At 33.6% G+C, this 18,898-nt stretch overlaps 1 protein-coding gene across 3 annotated transcripts in view; it reads right to left on the bottom strand.

The window, feature by feature from the left end:
• The window catches only part of LOC126738016 (ralBP1-associated Eps domain-containing protein 1), an 88,624-nt gene that overhangs the window by 40,968 nt on the left and 28,758 nt on the right, over positions 1 to 18,898 (bottom strand). For all 3 annotated transcript variants that reach the window (XR_007661187.1, XM_050443178.1, XM_050443177.1), the window contains exons 8-9: positions 3,622 to 3,848; positions 3,353 to 3,537 (exon numbers count right to left, since the gene is read on the bottom strand). Coding sequence is in view for 2 of the 3 variants with exons in the window: in XM_050443178.1 (XP_050299135.1) it covers positions 3,353 to 3,537; positions 3,622 to 3,848 (412 nt within the window). In the remaining variant the exon portion in view is untranslated. The remainder of the gene's footprint in view (positions 1 to 3,352; positions 3,538 to 3,621; positions 3,849 to 18,898) is intronic.

Genomic DNA, 18,898 nt, shown 5'->3' on the forward strand with positions numbered 1-18,898 from the left:
AAGTAAAAAATGGTGGATGAGAATTTTTTTCCATTTCATTGATTGCTGCGTCGTCAATTCGTTTACTCTCTATCGACTAAGAGGTCTAAAAAGGTTACCCCTAAAAGATTTTCGTCGAAGAGTTGTTAATGGGTTATTGCAACACCACCGAAATAAAGATGTGTTTATTTCGGTGGTGTTGGTTATTGGCAGAACGATACGTCCAAATTAGTACAGATCATGAGACGCAATCGGAATCTTTCAAGAAAATAAAAAGAATAGTACCAGACGAAGTGCGTTTCACGTCATCAGATCATCAGCCTGTAAGGACTACAAGACGAAGATGTGCCAGATGTAGTACCAGAATCCACCAAGTTCGTACAGAATGGTCTTGTACAGTGTGTAAAGTTCCGTTATGCTTAGGCAAATCTAAAGACTGTTTTCAAGAATATCACAAAACAAAGTAGATATTGGTAATTTTGATTATCAATTAGTAAAATACTTCAGGTTTTCTCTAGAATAATCTTTTTTTTATTTTTCATAATTGCCTTCTAGCCTTAGTTCAAGTTGCACGGTGGTACACATTTTGTACCACCAAGGCATTTCATTTTAAAAAAAATATATAAGAATTTTAAATTTTTATGAATTAGTTCAATTATGATTGAGAAAATTAAAGAAATTAAATCAGAACTTTTAGTATTTTTTGCAACATGGGACTAGAAATGGGGAAAAATCTTGTGCCTGAAAGAGTTAAAAGGGGCGTAGCTCCCTTGGGGGGCGTTTGCCGATACCTATATGTTTATAGGAAAAAGTGAGGTTATTTTTGACCAAAGAATACAGGGTTCGCGTTTCGTCCACTAATTTTGGGACATCCTGTATTGTATTACTTTAGAAGCAATAAAATTCTATTGTCTATTGTCTTGAAAAAAAACATATATTTTTCTTCAATCTTTACCACCTGGTATCTCAAAAGTTACATAAGGACATACGTTCATATAAAGTGTTTTTCTTAAAATTTACCCAAGAATCAGCCCCTGAACTTTTTCGGATTTATTTATTTACACCCTGTATAACAGTATTTTTTTTTTCAGTAATCTTATTTGCAAAAGTAGAAGCCGATTAATTATCAAAATTCTTGTCAATTGAGTTCAAATTTAAATGTTGTGCCGAAATATTATTTTATCAGTTGAATAAAAGTCCATATTTTGTAGGAGAATGTGTATACAGTGTGGTGACTTTAACTGGAATAAATTCAATTAAAACTAATCAAATTTTATCTCGCAAAATTCCTGAGACCCGTCGATTTTTGTTTATTTTTTTTTCACATTTCAAGATAGTTTTTGTATTTTTTCACCTACAGGGAGGTCCAACTAACCCAAACTTTTTTTTTTCAAATGGAAAGCCACTTTTTTTAAACTCTCATTGAAAAGAGTCCTTTTTCCTGATTAAATTACCCTATTTACTTTTGTTATTATCTAAACGAGAAATGCGAAAAAAAAATAAAAACCATTAAATTATTAAAAGTCTCGAAATATTTTGTGTTGGTAAATTTTTGGCGTGTTTGTTTATTTTATTGGTTTCGAGACATTTCCTGACATTGTTGTAGTGTCACTGTTAAAGTGAATTTTAACCAGTTGTTAAATAAGTTAACTTATATTGAAAAAATGCCTTGTTTATCCGAATCCCACAAGATTGAAATCTTAATGATGATTGGTTATGGGGACCGAAGTCGTACTCAGCTAGAGGTTGTCCGCTTATTCAGGCAGAAATATCCAGATTTGCCACCTATTAACCAAGGTACGGTTAGTAAAATCGAAAGCGGATTTCGAGAAGTTGGGCACGTAAGGGATGTTTCAAGACAAAGGTCTTCTAAAATCGATGAAAACACCCAATTAAATGTATTGTTAGCGATGGAAGAAAATCCGGTAACTGCAGCCAGAAGAATAACTCTCGAAAACTCTATGCATCATAAATCTGTGCTAAAAATTTTAAAAAGTGTAAACAAACGACTTTATAAAATGCAACCCGTTTAAGAGCTATTGGAAGACGATCCAGATCGCAGAGTTCAGTTCTGTGAATTAATGATGAACGCCATTGACGAAAATCGCATATCTTCGGAGTGGAACATTTTTTTCTGATGAGGCTACATTCACCCTAAATGGCCATGTTAATAAGCAGAACTGTCGCTACTGGTCTGACGAGAACCCACACTGGGTAAGGGAAACTAATACACAATATCCCCAGAAAACTAATGTTTGGGCTGGGATAATTGGCAGGCAAGTTATAGGGCCCATATTCTTTAATGATACTTTAACTGGGAAAAGATATCTAGAATTTCTTGAACATGAACTAGTTCCAGTCTTACGTGCCTTATATCCGAGTCAGTTCGATCCAGATTTGTATGATGAAAGAATCTGGATGCAACAAGATGGTGCTCCCCCACATTATGCCCGTAATGTACGCCAGTATTTAATGACATTTTCCAAACAGATGGATTGGTAGAAGGAGTGCAATCGAGTGGCCGGCACGTTCTCTCGATCTCACCCCACTTGATTTTTTTCTGTGGGGACATTTGAAAAGTCAAATTTATATGAGCAAACCAGGAAACCTAGACGAACTCAAAGAACGTATTAGGCAAGAAATCCGACAAATATCTCCAGTGTTAGAAAATGTCAAAAACGAATTTTATTATCGTCTTGGGCTTTGCCAACAAGTAAATGGTGCTCATTTTCAGCATCTTATACATTAAACGCAACTTTTAATACATTAATGGTTTTTATTTTTTTTTTCGTATTTCTCCTTTAGATAATCACAAAAGTAAATAGGGCAATTTAATCAAGAAAAAGGGCTCTTTTCAATGAGAGTTTAAAAAAAGTGGCTTTCCATTTTTTTTATGAAAAAAAAACTAAATAAAAAATTATAAATAAATTAAAAAAATAACCCAAACTTTTTTTCCATAAAAAAAAGTTTGGGTTAATTTGGATCCCCCCTGTAGGTGAAAAAATACAAAAACTATCTTAAAATGTGAAAAAAAATAAACAAAAATCGACGGGTCTCAGGAATTTTGCGAGATAAATTTTGATTAGTTTTAACTGATTTTATTCCAGTTAAAGTCACCACACTGTATAAATATTACAAATAGGGGAAGTCTTTATCTCCAAGAAAAAAGCATGTAGGTCACTTAGGTAAATGTAGGTATTATGCATTTCGGCTGTGTAAACAGCCATCATCAGATACAGAACATTACAAAAAACATATACGTTTACCAAATAAAACAAAAATTACCCGTTATCGGGAATAAAAACAACAATAAATAAACTAATTAAAATTAAAAACTTATTATTTTATCATACTTAGAAAATAAAGCTTATACCTGGAAATATGCAATTTTCTTGTACGTTTTCGTATTGTTCGAATTGATCGAAATCTGCAAAATTATCGTGCGCGTAAGTAGTCCCGTTGTTCTGTTCTGACTTTTGAATTATGAGTTTCCGTGAATGATTGCTTGGACTGACACGTGGTGGCACCACAGGAGGAGGAGCACTGGCTTTCGTTAGTCTACAGGGGTATTTTTTGGTTAAAAAAAAAATCATTTTGCTAAATTCTCTAAAAATACATACACATTTAAATCATTAAAGGTACCTGTTTAAATCAAGGGATGAACTTCTCCCGTGAGTTTTAAAGGGTCTTGGAGGAGGTGGTGGAGGAGGTTTCTCCTTTTTTGCAGGTGCAGAAAAAGCCGGAAGGCTGACAGGTCCTCCTTCATCGGGAGGAGGTGGTATAGCCCCGGGTCCTCTTGGGTTTACTTTCTTCGGCTGTGGTCGTTGGATGGCGCTGTTTTGTTGTGATAATGAAGAAACTTGACTTACCTACGAAGGTATATAATATTTTATAAAGCAAAATATTGGCTACAAAATTTGTCCGTATTATAAACGTATTAAAAGATTACTCAAAACTATTTTAAAGATTTATTTTTTACTTATTTTTTTAGATATTTGGAGCTCCATAATTCCGAATGCACCTAAGACTGAAAAGTCTTGTTGAAAATAAGAGGAGTGAGTTAGAGACAAAGATCCAAAAAAAAAACTTAAAAAAAAACGTTTTAAACCTTGGTAAACCTGGAATTATATTTAAGTTTAAAATGTCATTTTTTTTAAATTTTATTCTGACTTTCATAAAATATAACAATCATGTGTATGACTGAACATTGTTTAACTTCGGAAGAACTAGACTTTTTTTAAATGTCTATGCATATACAGGGTGTCCGGAAAAAGGAGGTCAATCCGCCGGCCACATATAGGATGAACCAAAATAATGCGACTTTCGTTATGCCATTTTTTAATTGGGCGCTCGGTATTCAATATACAGGGCGTCAAAATGAGAAATATAAAATCGTTTTTTTGAAGTAAGTGTTTCATAAGATATTAAATTAAAATTTGGTGTGAGGAAGTTTTTTGGAACGAGAAATTGAAATCCGTTCACGGATTCGCTATACCTTGCAGAGGGCGCCACCTGCGGTATATTGCATGTGTTAAAAATACCAAACCTTTTTTGTACCCCTGTGTAATAAAGTATTCTTAGTAAATGTCGGCCTGAGAATGCGTTTATCAAATATCTTAATTATAAAATTTGGATACATTTTAACAAATTAACAAAATCAACGTAAATTATTTTTTTAAATTAATGCTAAATTATTTATTATAATAAAAATCATAGAATAGAGACCCTAAATTATTTGTTCTACGTGACGTCCATTCATTTGTATACACATACGAGCCTTCTTTATTAAACAAAATCTAAGGCTTTGAAAAATATTTGGTTTCAACCTGAAATGCTCTCCTTCTACAATGATTCTTTCCCTTAAATGATCCTCGTTTAAAATCGGAACCATATACACAAAGTCTTTTTTGCATCCCCAGACTGAAAAATCCAAAGGTGTAAGATCGGGCCACGGAACAGGAACATCTCGACCCGACCAATCCAGCGGTTAGGAAATACTTCATGTAAATAGTACCGAACATTTATAGCAAAATGAGCCGGAGCACTGTCGAGTTAAAACCAACGATTTTGTCTTAAATTTAGAGGCAAATCATCAAGGAAATCGGGCAGTATTTCTTGTAGAAACAACAGAAATGATCACCAGTCAAATTACCTGGTAAAATAACAGGTGCTAAAAGAAAGTTATCCACAACACCTGCCCACACATTGACTTTAAAATTTACTTGATGATGTGTCTCAACTATGGCCCTAGGATTCTCTTCAGCCCATATGTGTGCGTTATAGATATTGGTCATGCTGTTTCTCGTGAACGTGGCTTCGTCAGTAAACAGAATCGCCCTTATAAAATCCATTTCATTTCACAAAACCATCTCCAAATAGCAAGTCTTGCCTCGGAATAGTCGGGTAAAAGACTCTACTTTTTGAAGATAAAATGGGTAAAGTTGTTGACTTCATAAAATATTATGTGTCTTGATTTTTCCAATATTTCTCACAAGTTCAGCTAAAACCCTAGTACTAATGTTTGGTGATTCTTCGACAATTCTTAAAATTTCTTCCTCTTGCCCTAGTTGAACCGCACGAGGTAGGCCGCAATTACCCTTCTGTCTTTCGCTGAAACTTCCAGTCTCCCTTAGGCGGTTAATCAAATTTAAAAAATATTTTGAATCCGTTTCGGAAAATCTGGACATAGCGTCTAGCGGTTAAACTAGCATTGGACTCACATTTTCCTAGTTGAGAATTGACAGGTATTTACTGTTTACAATAATATTTAAAACTTACCAAACATCAAAACCATATCCATATATCCATTTCGGAAAGCCATTTCGGTAAATTTATTGGTTTATGAGCCATTATGTGTTTTATAAGTTGTAAAAATAAACACATGAAATACAAATATGTAATTAAAAAATGTAGATTTTTTTTGGGAGTGATTGCGAAGCTTGTTAAGAGCGTCAGAAGCTTTTGAATTTGTCACTTTGACAGTACGTAAAAAGTTACTGGAGCCCGAGGTCAGCCAATTTGTTTAGAAAGAAGTATTTAGATTTTAAAATTAAGATATTTAATAAACGGATTCTCAGGTCGACATTTACTAAGAATACTTTTTTTACAAGAAAAGATTGGATACTCAGAATTTTTTACTGGAACTTTATTATACAGGGGTATAAAAAAGTTTTGGTATTTTTAACACATGCAATATACCGCAGGTGGCGCCCTCTGCAAGAAATAGCGAATCCGTGAACGGATTTCAATTTCTTGTTCCAAAAAACCCCCTCACACCAAATTTTAATTTAATATCTTATGAAACACTCCACATACTTCAAAAAAACGATTTTATATTTCTCATTTTGACGACCTGTATATTGAATACCGAGCACCCAATTCAAAAATGGCATAACGAAAGTCGCATTATTTTGGTCCACCCTATATGTGGCCGGTGGATTGGCCACCTTTTTCCGGACACCCGGTATATAATAGAGGTGATTCACTAGGTATATTATAACAGGGAACTAATAACAGAACTGACAGACATTAGACAACTAAGTGTGGAGAAATGTATACATCATAAGTACTTACAATATATTGGAAGATTTGAACATAAATTTTTAAGACACATATATTGTTTAAGAGAAACCATGCTGCCATCAATTATCAAGACTCTGTTGAATATCATCTGACTAAGAAAACCCTGCACATGAACACTTTGCAGACAAGACGAAATCATAAATATTTGCAAAACAGGGATGTTTCACAACACCCTCCATTCTCGGCAAACTCCCTACTCTCAGCGATAAGCTTGGAAAATTAAAAAAAATATATATATATATTTTCCAAAAAATAAATACAACATAAGTTTATAAGAACAATGACGTTTATTTCAAGTTGTTAGGGTAAGTATTTGCAAAGTTATAAGGCTGCTAGTCTGGGGTTTTTTATACCTCCCGAGATTCCGTCCAAATTACGCGCTACGTCATAGACGCCGACGCGACGCGACGGTGTATTATAGAGTGCTCGCTAGCCAGCCAGCCACAGCCTAGTGCCCAGGCGTTATTTTGACAGGGTGGTTTTGTTTGTTGACACTTTAACTTTTAACTTATTATTGACGTATTTTGCTTGTTGACTAATTACAATGGAGCAGGGATTTGTTCGTGGTCAGTCAGACAACTTACCCATTATATAAACGTAAATATTTTAAAACTATAAATTCTATTCAAAAATAATTAAAAATAAACTTTTACTTTGACACCCTGTTTTTCAAAAACTAAGCATTTTTCTTAGACAAGGAAAATTAGTGGACCTGTAATCACGCACCTGAAACGAGCTGCTTGCCACCAAATCTGCAAAAATGTCATCTGGCAATTATTTTTCCTACGAAATTTAAATCAAAACACTGAACATCCCACTTTGATGTAATATCCAAAAAGTATAGATTTAACCAAAAATTTTACTTAAAAAAAACCAAGAATCTCTTAAAATACACTCAAAAACAAGTAAGCGTGTCACCATAATGCGAGAAAAATTCGGCTCACTTCGTCAACATTGTAAATATAGGCTAATACCGGTTCAACCATTTTCCTTGTCTAAGGCGTTTTTCGACATAGAACATATGTACATATAAACTTAATAAAATACAATACAATATTTATAGCAGGTATGTGGAGCAGACATTTTGAAAAACACAAACAACAGCAAAAACATGCATAATAATATTAACAAAGCAGCGTGCGCGGTCGACATGCTAGCGTCGGTCGTCGCGTCCAGTTGGGCGCCTGTGACGTATCATCCCGGCCGCGCTGGTACAAGGAAAAAATTAAACATGGCGTATTTATTCGATCTTTGAAAATTAATTGTGAAGTAACTATAAATGCTAGAGAACTGAAATAAATTGCTAAATTTAAGTTGGAGCCTGCTCTTTTTTACTAAAAAAAATAATTGAATTGTCGTTTCCAAGCTCATTGTCCTCCGCTTCCAAATATGATCGGCATTTATGTCCGGTCGAGAAAAATTCGACAAGTGGTTTCTTTTCATAACCCAACATATCGAACTAACTATAACTATTTCTTTAACATGTTTTTGTCTACGGTGGTAAGTTTGGCTAATCAGTAAACATGACCTGATCTTGGCTTTTTCCATAGGCCCACCAACTTTAAACAAAACCTTATATTTTATGTTAGTTGATCTTCCCCAGTAACACTGTTCCTCTTGTCTTTGTCAATGTGATGTTAGTGGTAATAACTTGATAATCGACTGTGAATTTTATGATTTTCAAAATTTTGTATTTACACTATTTTACACTTTGGTTTGGTTTTGTCATTGTAGGTTAGTTTAATACGTATTTAGTTATTCTATTTTGCAAAATTGGGCAGTTGGCCATTATTAATTGATAAATATATTATATAGTACTCATACAGGGTGAGACATAGTAACCAAGTGTTTTTAAAATAATAATAAAACTGTAAGTTTTTACTCTAAAAATTTTTTATTGGTACACACTATAGGTAATAACAAAGCATTTTAAGATATTCATGAACGGCAAATAATATCTGGCATGAGATGACCGTTTTCATTGACGTTTTTCATTGACATTGACAAGTCGTTCTAGAAAATTTGCCTCCACTCTTTCCAATAGATCTCTATTGATTAGGCTGACTTCGCGACAAATCGCTTCGGTTAATTCATCTAACGTACGTGGCTTGGTCTTGTAAACACGCGACTTAAGGTGTGCCTACAAGAAAAAATCGCACATAGATAAGTCAGGAGACAGGGGAGGCCATAAAATGTAGCCAAATCGGGAAATGAGATGGTTAGGAAACCATCAGGAAGGTGGCGAAGAACAGCAATAGATGCTCTGGCAGTGTGTGCCGTGGCTCCATCTTGCTAAAACCACAAATCTTGGATATCCACATTGAAGAGGTTTTTCATGCATTTCACGCGGATTTTCGCCAGCCCAGTAACGACAATTTTGTCTGTTCACGGCCCATTAAGGTGGAAACGGGCTTTATCACTCATAACTAAGGAAAGGTTTTCAATTTGTTCATAAAGTTGAAGCATTTGTTGAGCAAAACCCAAGCGTTGTGGATAACCTCTTACATTCCCGCACAACCGATATTTTCTACGGATCAAAATGTAATTCGCCATGTAAAATCCGTCTTACAGTCTGATTGCTGATTTGAAGTGCTGCCGAATGACGACGAGCAGAGCGGCGTGGGCTCTGCAGCACCGCTTGTCTAACCCTTTCAACGTTCTTTTGAGTACGCACAGTACGCTGGCGGCCAGGTGATTTTTTTTTTCATTATCGAGCCCCCTGTTCAAAGATTATGAACCCAACGTAAGATCGTGTCTCGAGCGGGGACAGAGTCATTTCGATGAATATTGAATCTTCCACGAAATTCACGTTGAACGTTGAATAACGTGAATTATGCATTACACACGCGTACTATCCTACCTAAAAACACTTGGTTCCTATGCCCCACCCTGTATAAGTACTATCCTTTATTTTAATCGCAATAAAAACCAAGTAACTTCTACTTCAATCATATTTGTAGCCTATTTGATGAATTTGCTTGCACTGAGTGCCTCATTATAAAAGTGCCCATTAATTAAAATGCGTTTAATTTTTTGATCGATTCGCCAAACAGTAGTATTGATATCCTCTTTTTTCAATTATTTTTATAAAATCTTGAACTAAAGCTCTCGATTTACAAGATTTTATTTCTCGAATTTTTTCTAGGTATTAAACCATTAGGTTTAAGTAAATTTAAGCAGATATGGGTTAGTCTTAAAAATATATGGCAACACATAATGTTTATTTTCAAATGCAATACAACAAAAAAAATACAAAGTAAATTTAATAAACTTTGGTTTGGCAATAAATACATAATACCCTATTCCCTCAGGAGCTAGTACGCTGTGCAAGGACAATGCTTAGCTAAAATCTGCACTGTTTTGATGAATTCACTACGAGTTACTTATTTCGTTGGGTTGTGATGTTGGGGAAAGGTTCGGGCTAAGTCATCGTAAATCGAAGGCGTTAGAGTGGTGTTTACTTGCTTTTTTGATGTCAAAATTACAACTAACTAATATTACTTCTAGAATACATCTTAACTAACAATCTTAACTACTCAGCATCTATGTGCTGGCCTTGGAAATTTCTTTTACTTACAGACACCTCGTACAAATATTTTAAAATTGTAACCAATTTATTCATAGAAGTAGATCCAAATACATACAGTCTTATGCAAATTTGGTCATCTTCATTGCATTTGCATTCTCAAGAATGCAAATCTCAAAATGCCATATGTGGAAAAAGTGTTGGTAATCACAGATTTGAGGAATGTCAAATATTATTCAATCAATATCAAGTCAAACTGTAAATATGCAGGTGAAGTCCTAAAAATATCAAACGTAAGTTTTGATCACCATATTTATGATAAAAACTGTGCCATGCAGTCTATAATCAAATAGAGCAAAAAATAAACTATCCAAATAATATTTATCCAAGTCAAAAATAGCAATCAAAAAATAAATTAAAAGCACAAATAATATACCTAAATATACAAGGTCTGAATACTCGTAAAACTCAATTGAAATGGTTTATAAAAAATGTAAAACCATTGATTTTGTGTGTATCTGAAACTCACATAACAGAGGACTTACTCAAAATGAAATAAAAATAGATGGATATAACACAATCAACAATCTTTCATTAAACTCACGTACTGGAGGCACAGCAATATATATAAAAAAATAGTTAATTATGATTTTAGCAACAATATGTCGTTATCGGGAATTGAAATTATGCTAGAAAAACATAAATATAAAGCCGGCTACAGACGGCATAGCAAGCCTTGTCCAGTGTTTTAGCGAGCGCTTATACAAACGCTGGTTTTTGGTTGAAATTCGCGTATCGACGACCGTACATACTACATGTTTTATCTTTGCCAGTATTTTGGAGGCAAGTGAAAGCGAACACGTATACAAGCATACAAGTTGCATACAAAATGGCTGATTCCGATGATGAAATAATAGCATCGGCTGCTGTACTTTTAAGTTCAACTGCATTATTTCTGTCAAAAAATTATTAAACAAAGAAATAAACGAAGGTGGTGGATTAGTTCGCTCAATGCGAGTAGGACAAGGTAGATATTATTACCTATATTATATTATTTAAAGTATATTTATTCGTTATACATATCTTTTTAGGTACAATGGAAGTGATTTGCTTGGGGATTTAAGAAAGGACGCCTCCATAAAATTCACTAATGTCTGTAGAATATCTGCGAGTGATTTTGAATATTTGCTAAAAAAAATAGGACCGAAAATAGCTAAACAAAATACGAATATGAGAAAATGTATACCTCCCAAGGAGCGCTTAGCAATTAGTCTAAGATTTCTTACCACAGGAGACAGTTATCAAAATCTGTCATATTTGTTTAAATTTTCCCCTCAGTTAATCTCATCTATCGTACCAGAAGTTTGCAAAGCTATAATGTAAGTGCTACAGCATTTAACAATGGTAAGAATGATTTTTTTGTAATATAGTAGTTGTGTTAACTGAGTGATAATAGATATGATAAACTATTAAAATATTAAAACAGGTTAGAAATAATTGTTGTTAAACCACATCGAATGGTAGGCGCATACTATATTGTCGTGTGTACGGCCATCAAGCTCACTGGCGAGTTTCAACAAGTTCCTTTGATGTGTGTCGAAACTGCTTCCTATGCGAGCCCTGGCCAGCGCCAACGTTGGCTTTGTTTTGCCATATGTTTTCTATGCACACGATGTGCCAACGTTGGAACGAGCGGACATTGGCCAAAACTTGCCATACCGTCTGTAGCCGGCTTTATATATATTGTTTATATCATTCCCCAAGCACAAGTGAAGCCATGTTAATAGAAAAATTAGAGAGTTGCTTAGAAAACCTGAAACTGGATGCCACATTGCTAATGTTGGGAGATTTTAATATAGATAGCAAACAATAGCTTTTATGCCAATAAATTAAACAATTTAATAAATAGTTATGGAATATACCAATTAGTCAACACTTATACCCGGATAACACCTACATCTTCAACAAAAATTGACCTTCTCACAAATAATAAGGATTTAAGAAGTGTAACATACTCCCAAAATTACAGACCATTCAATTATTAATGTATTTTTACCTCTTAGTCAACAGAAAAGTAATAATGTAACTATAACATACAGAAATTATAAACAACTAAATTCAACAAATTTTCAACATAAACTAATGGATATAGTATTGCCATCAGATTGTACAGGGTGGCCAAATAAGCGAGGTAAGCGGCTGTATCTCACGATCTGTACATCTGGCAACAATGGAATTTTTTTTGTTATTATAAAAGTTGCCATGAGAAAATTCTGGAAATTATTTTTAAGTTCCGTATTTCACCGCAAGAGGGCGCACTAAAAATTAACTAAAAGAAACGTATTTTTCTCCAAAAACTTAAATATTAACTTATACTTTTGCTATTATTTTTAGTAAGCCTAGATAATTTGCTATCCTTTTGGTTTATGAATGATTGACGTACGAAAGATAGTATTATCTAATAGTATTAGACACTTATTCGATTTGAGCAATTCAAAATTTATTTGCAAGATAAATGTAGCTGCTTTAAAAGTCTGATCTCATCACTACCCTATAGTTCCTAATAAAACTGCCAGAGGGCGAAATTTGTAATAATTTCAGTTTTTTTCATTTTGCTCCAAAAATTCAAATTAAATGGTATATTTTTGACATCATATTTAAAAAGTAGATAAAATTTGCAAAAATACTGTGAAAACCGCACGATGGTATCTTTGCTTGTTTTAAAGTTATAGCGAATTAAAGTCTTTTCCGCACCGAGTCCAAACTTATGTACCGCCATCTATTATCTATAACATCTATGATTTGTTAGGTTGTATATGTACTTTTGAGTTTTATGTCCCTATACATAGCATTTATTTTCTAAGAATTATCCCACAAGTGATATATTTTCAAATAAATTTACTTGTTTAAGCCTGTCTGTTTAGATATTTCGGGCTGCATATGCAGACGTTTTCTGCTGGTCGGTCCCATTAGGTTTTTACAAGTGTCCCTGTAAACATCGTTTTTTTGTGGCTGTGAGAAAGTGTTTGAATTTTGTTGTTGTATCATCTATATTTATTGGTAAGTAATGATTTATTTACTGTTGCTTATTGGTAAATTAGTAAATTACAGTTTTTACATAAATAATTTAGAAAAATCACAGATTATCGTTTTAAGCCGCAAAATACCTGCAACTTAAAAGATTTTTATTCATTTTAGAGTTTTATGGACTCCCAGGAAACTAAGAGATTGCTGCAATTTTACGACGAGGTTAAGACAGATGAGGGTGATCAGGCAGATGTAAGTGAGAGTTCTGTTGGGTGGGAAACTTCTACCAGTGAGGAAGACCCTTTTGCTGGTTCTGATGATCGCGATCCTAAATTTTTGCCCACAGAAGATGAGCCCAGCTCAGATAGTGACTATTTAATTTATTCTGAGCCACAAGTTCTTCGAAATGCGAATGCCACACAGGACAATAGTGATGAAGAATGGATCGATGTTGTAAGTGACATACCAAATTATAATTTTGATACAACAAGTGTGGGAATAAAGCTTACATTTGATCATGTACCTGAACCAATTGAAGTTTTTTACTGTTTGTGGACTGAGGAAGTTATGGATTTGCTTGTGACACGCACTAATTTGTATGGAAAACAATTGGAAAAAACTAATAGACCTCACGCCAAAAACAGTCGATTTAATTCATTTTCGGAAACAAATAAGGAAGAGTTAAAGTGCTTTATAGGCATATGCTTGTTGCAAGCGCAAATAAAGTTTCCAGTTTTACGAAAATTATTTTCGTATGACCCTTTGTACAAGCACCCAATTTTTTTAAGCACGATGTCTGGAAGACGTTTTGAACCACTTCTTCGTAGTCTTAATTGTAATAGTATAAATTATAGTACAGATAGACTAAATAAATAAACCGAACTCTTACAAACTCTTATAAAAAATTATCAAAATGCTTATGCACCGGATGAGGCCTTGTCTTTAGATGAGTCTTTGCTTTTACATAGAGGAAGACTTCATCATCATGGATCCATCATCATGGATCGTTATGGATAACTTCTACAATAGCGTTTCCCTGTCCAATAAACTTCTTCTGCGTAAGACACATACAACGGGAACACTTAGGTCAAACAGAAAAGGGAATCCAAAGGACATAACCACAAAAAAAAATTAAAAAAGGAAAGCATGTTTGGCTAAGAAAGGGGAAGATTTACGTCTCAAAGTGGAAAGATAAGCGTGAGGTCCTTTGCATAACCACAAAATTTTACCCTACACTATTAGAAGTACAAAACAGTTTTGGGAAAATTCAGAACAAACCAAAAGAAATAGCAGAGTATAATAAGTATATGTCTGGTGTCGATAGAGCTGACCAGTTGACATCATATTATAGTTGTCCAAGAAAATCTGTGCGTTGGTACAAAAAAGTTCTATTTCATATGCTGAATATAACAGTTGTAAACAGCTTTTTAATTTTCCGGGAAATTACCAAGGAAAACAGAAATAAAATCACATTGCTAGAATTTCGTGAGAATATTATAAAAAGCCTTTTAGGTGTATCTCAGATTAAAAATGGACAAGCACTTGTAAAAAAGGGAGCTTTAAACTGCGCATCAGGTTCTAGAAAATTGGATGTAGCGCCTCAAGAAAGAGCCGTGCAGATATCACATGTACTGGAAAAAATTCCAGTTCCCGAAAACTATTCTAGAAAAAGTGCTTGTCCGGGTTTTCCCCCTCTTTGTCAAGGAAAATGCTTTGAAAACTACCACGCCTAAAGTGTTTTATTTTTTGATAAAAGTTTTGTAAATTTTGATTTTAGGGTTTTCATTTTTGTTGAACTGTTTTGATTTTTTTATTTTGGTGTTTTCCTTTTTGGTTTTTAGTATTATACTGCTTTATTTTTATAAATATGTAACTAACAGGTATTAAAGTTTAAAAATAAATCTTTCCAAAGCAATTGGTCTGCAAATACAGTCATGTCCCTTTTAAAACAAAGTAATATCAAGGGACATGTCTGCTATTACAGCCATGTGTTTTTTTTGCAAAAAACAACAAAAATTAACAAAAATGCAAACAAAAAGTCTTAATAAAGATAATTTAAATTGAAAATTAAAAAATTAAAGGTGACCCCTAACGAATCCCAAAATTCTCGAAGCGCGCGTCAATGTGTTAAAAAGGATTGTATGGAAACGTCAAATATTTATTAGACGCCCAGTTTAAATCATATTAAAAAATATAATAATGTTTTCAATTTTCTTTGCTCGATTTTTTGGAAAATGCCTTTGACAAATAATAAAGCTGTGGATTTGATTACTGTTTTCTTTGAGTACTTTCAAAATGCAGCAATAGCTGAAAGACAGTATGCCCTTCGGTATCCAGATCGCCGCCATTATGGCAGAAGAATTTTTCCACGGTTGGTACAGCGACTACGCGATACTGTGTGTTGGCCTACATAGAGTTTAATAGACATATTGGAACTCGTGCGTTATCTTTAGATTTGGGTATAGCTTGAACTACTGTTGAAAATATACTTTTGATAAGACCACAGGTAATACATCTTTTTATTATAATTTTCTTCTCGAATATAGGCATTTCTTTTTATTTTAAGGCTACACCCTTTCCATATAATCCTACGCCAAGCTCTAAACGAACATGATTTTGAGCGCCGAATTGATTTTTGCCAATGGATACTAGCAATGATTCGCGAAAACAGGGATTTTTTGTCACAGATTCTGTGGACCGATGAAGCCACTTTTTGTAGCGATGGGAGCCATAATATGCATTATTGGTCGGTTGAAAATCCTCGTTGGATGCGAGAAGTCCAGCACCCAAGGCCGCTGGAGTGTAAACGTGTGGTGTGGCATTATCGGAATGAAAATTATTGGTCCTTATTTTTTTGATGGCACATTAACCGGTAATGTTTTTTTGCATTTTTTAACAAATCCCTTGCCTATTTTAATGGAAGATTTGACATTGGAAGTAAGACGGACCATGTATTTCCAATTGGACGGGTGCCCAGCACATTTTTCCCGTTTGGTGCGACATCATATAAATAATTACTTTCAAGGGCGCTGGATCGGAAGGGGGAGTCTATATCCTTGGCCGGCCAGGTCACCCGATTTAACATGCCTAGACTTTTACTTATGGGGTCGTTTAAAAGATATTATGTACCAAACTCTACAACAAGACAGGATATGGAAAACAGAATCCCGTGGTGCAATAAATTAAATATCAGCTGCTGAAATCGAAACAGCAGTTTTATCCACCCAAAGAAGATTGGAAGCTTGTTCGGAATGTGATTTGACAGTTTGAACACCTATCGAGGCATTAAATACCAAATATGTTTGGGTTTAAAATCGGTCCTTTTCAGGACCATAATTTAAATATAAAAAGAAATTCGTTAATAAAATTATTCGCCTTAAGAAAGTTACATAAACTTCAGACAGTTATTCTGTGATACATAGGTATTATTAATTTATAATTTATCAATCAATTATTACTTTAATAATTTATTAATTATGACAACATCATGGTATCCTAGTTGTGGTAATACTAATTAGAGATTTTTAGGCGGCACACTAGATGGCGGTTACGTACCGCCAGTAGTTTCGGCTCGGTGCGTAAAAAACTTTAAACAGATATCATCGTGCGGTTTTCACAGTACTTTTGCAAATTTTATTTACTTTTTAAATAGGATGTCAAAAATATACCATTCAATTTGAATTTTTAGAGCAAAATGAAAAAAACTGGAATTATTACAAATTGCGCCCTCTGGCGCTTTTATTAGAAACTATAGAGTAGTGATGATATCAGAATTTTAAAGCAGCTACATTTATCTAGCAAATAAATTTTGAATTTAGAATTTAAAGCGATTTTAATGATTCCACTTTCAATAGCTTTCCCCACCCCTACTGTCGTTCGTACGTTATTAATTCATAAACCAAAATTATAGCAAATTATCTAGGCTTACTAAAAATAATATCAAAAGTATAAGTTAATATTTAAGTTGTCCCTGGCATAATATGTACAATATGGCTGATTTAAATAATAAAGTTTTTTTTTTACTCAATCTTTATTAGAATTAATTAACTTACATGCTCCTATAAAAAACGTAAAGGGTAAAACTAGACCATATTTCCCCTGGATTACTCCTAATATTAGATTTATACAAAGGCTTCGCAACTCGGCTTTACGTAAATTTAGAAACACCAAAAGTCGCGAGGATTGGGAAAATTATACGCAGTACAGAAATCTTGCAACTAGTTCAATTAGGGCGGAAAAAAAGGCATACCTGGCTCACAGATTTAGAGTATGTAATAACAAAGAAACATGGCAAGAACTTAATAAACTAAATATTTCTAATAAATCAAATATACAACTTCCTCCTCTTATGCAAGATGTAGATAAACTTAATATTTTTTTTTCTAATATTAACAAAAACAATAATAACCCTGACGAAGAATTTGTTGAGTATTTTAAAAAACATAGGTTAAATTATTTGGCTGAATTTAAATTTAATTTGGTGACACGAGATATAATAATAAATTACTTAAAATCTATTAAATCTAAAGCATTTGGCGTTGATCAATTAAATATTACCCTGATTTTGCTTTGTTGTCCTGCCATAATTAAAGCACTCACTCATATTATAAACGTATGTTTAGAACAAAACTGCTTTCCCGATGAATGGAAAGAAGCCAATATTATTCCTTTGCCCAAAATAAAAAATCCTGTTGAATTTAATGATGTTCGCTCAATATCTGTACTTCCTATACTATCAAAAATATTAGAAAAAATTATGGAGTATCAAATAGTTCAATATTTAAATGTAAATAATTTAATTCCTAAATACCAGTCTGGGTTTCGTAAGGGGTATAGCTGTGCAACCGCTTTATCTAAAGTGACTGATGATATTTTTAAGGAACTTGATAAAAATAAAGCTACGGTGTTGGTTCTCTTAGATTTTTCTAAAGCCTTTGACATGGTAAATCACAGAATATTACTGGCTATATTAGAATATATGGGCTTTGCTGAGTCTGCGTTGGCATTGGTGTCTTCTTTCTTGTTTAATCGAAAACAAAGAGTAGTGCTTAATAACAATAAATCAAATGCACTGGATGTTACCTCTGGGGTGCCCCAAGGTAGCATTCTTGGTCCTTTGTTTTATACTCTTTATACTTCACAAATTACTAAAAAAATTTTACACTGTAAGCACCATTGCTATGCAGATGACACCCAGCTATTTTACTCATTTCATCACACTAATGTTGTCCAAGCTAATCAATATATAAATGAGGATTTAAAAGCCTTAAATATAGAAACTCAAAAATTACTTCTAAAGATTAACCCCACTAAATCAGCAGCTATTCTTTTTTGTAGTGACAATTATCGAACTAATATTTTAAATAATTTAAATGTACACCTTAATAACAATATAATAAGTTTTAAAAACTCTGCAAAAAATCTTGGACTAGTAATGGACTATAAACTTAGAGTCAAAGAACATGTTACCCTTAAACTAAAAAATGGATATTCTGCCTTAAAAACAATATATCGTCAAAGACATGTTTTAAGCTCAAGTGTCAAAAAACTGCTCTGTGATGCTTTAGTACTATCACCGTTAAATTTTTGCGACACAATTTATGGACCATGTCTCGATAACTCCGACTCAGGTAGAATTCAAAAACTTCAAAACTCTTGCTTAAGACTTATATTTGGTATAAGAAGACGGCAACATATTTCTTATAAATTAAAAGAAGCAGGTTGGCTAAATATGCACAATAGACGAATATTACATATTTTATGTTTTTCTTACAAAATTCAATC

Source organism: Anthonomus grandis, chromosome 6, assembly GCF_022605725.1.
Source record: "Anthonomus grandis grandis chromosome 6, icAntGran1.3, whole genome shotgun sequence".
Classification (NCBI taxonomy): domain Eukaryota; kingdom Metazoa; phylum Arthropoda; class Insecta; order Coleoptera; family Curculionidae; genus Anthonomus; species Anthonomus grandis.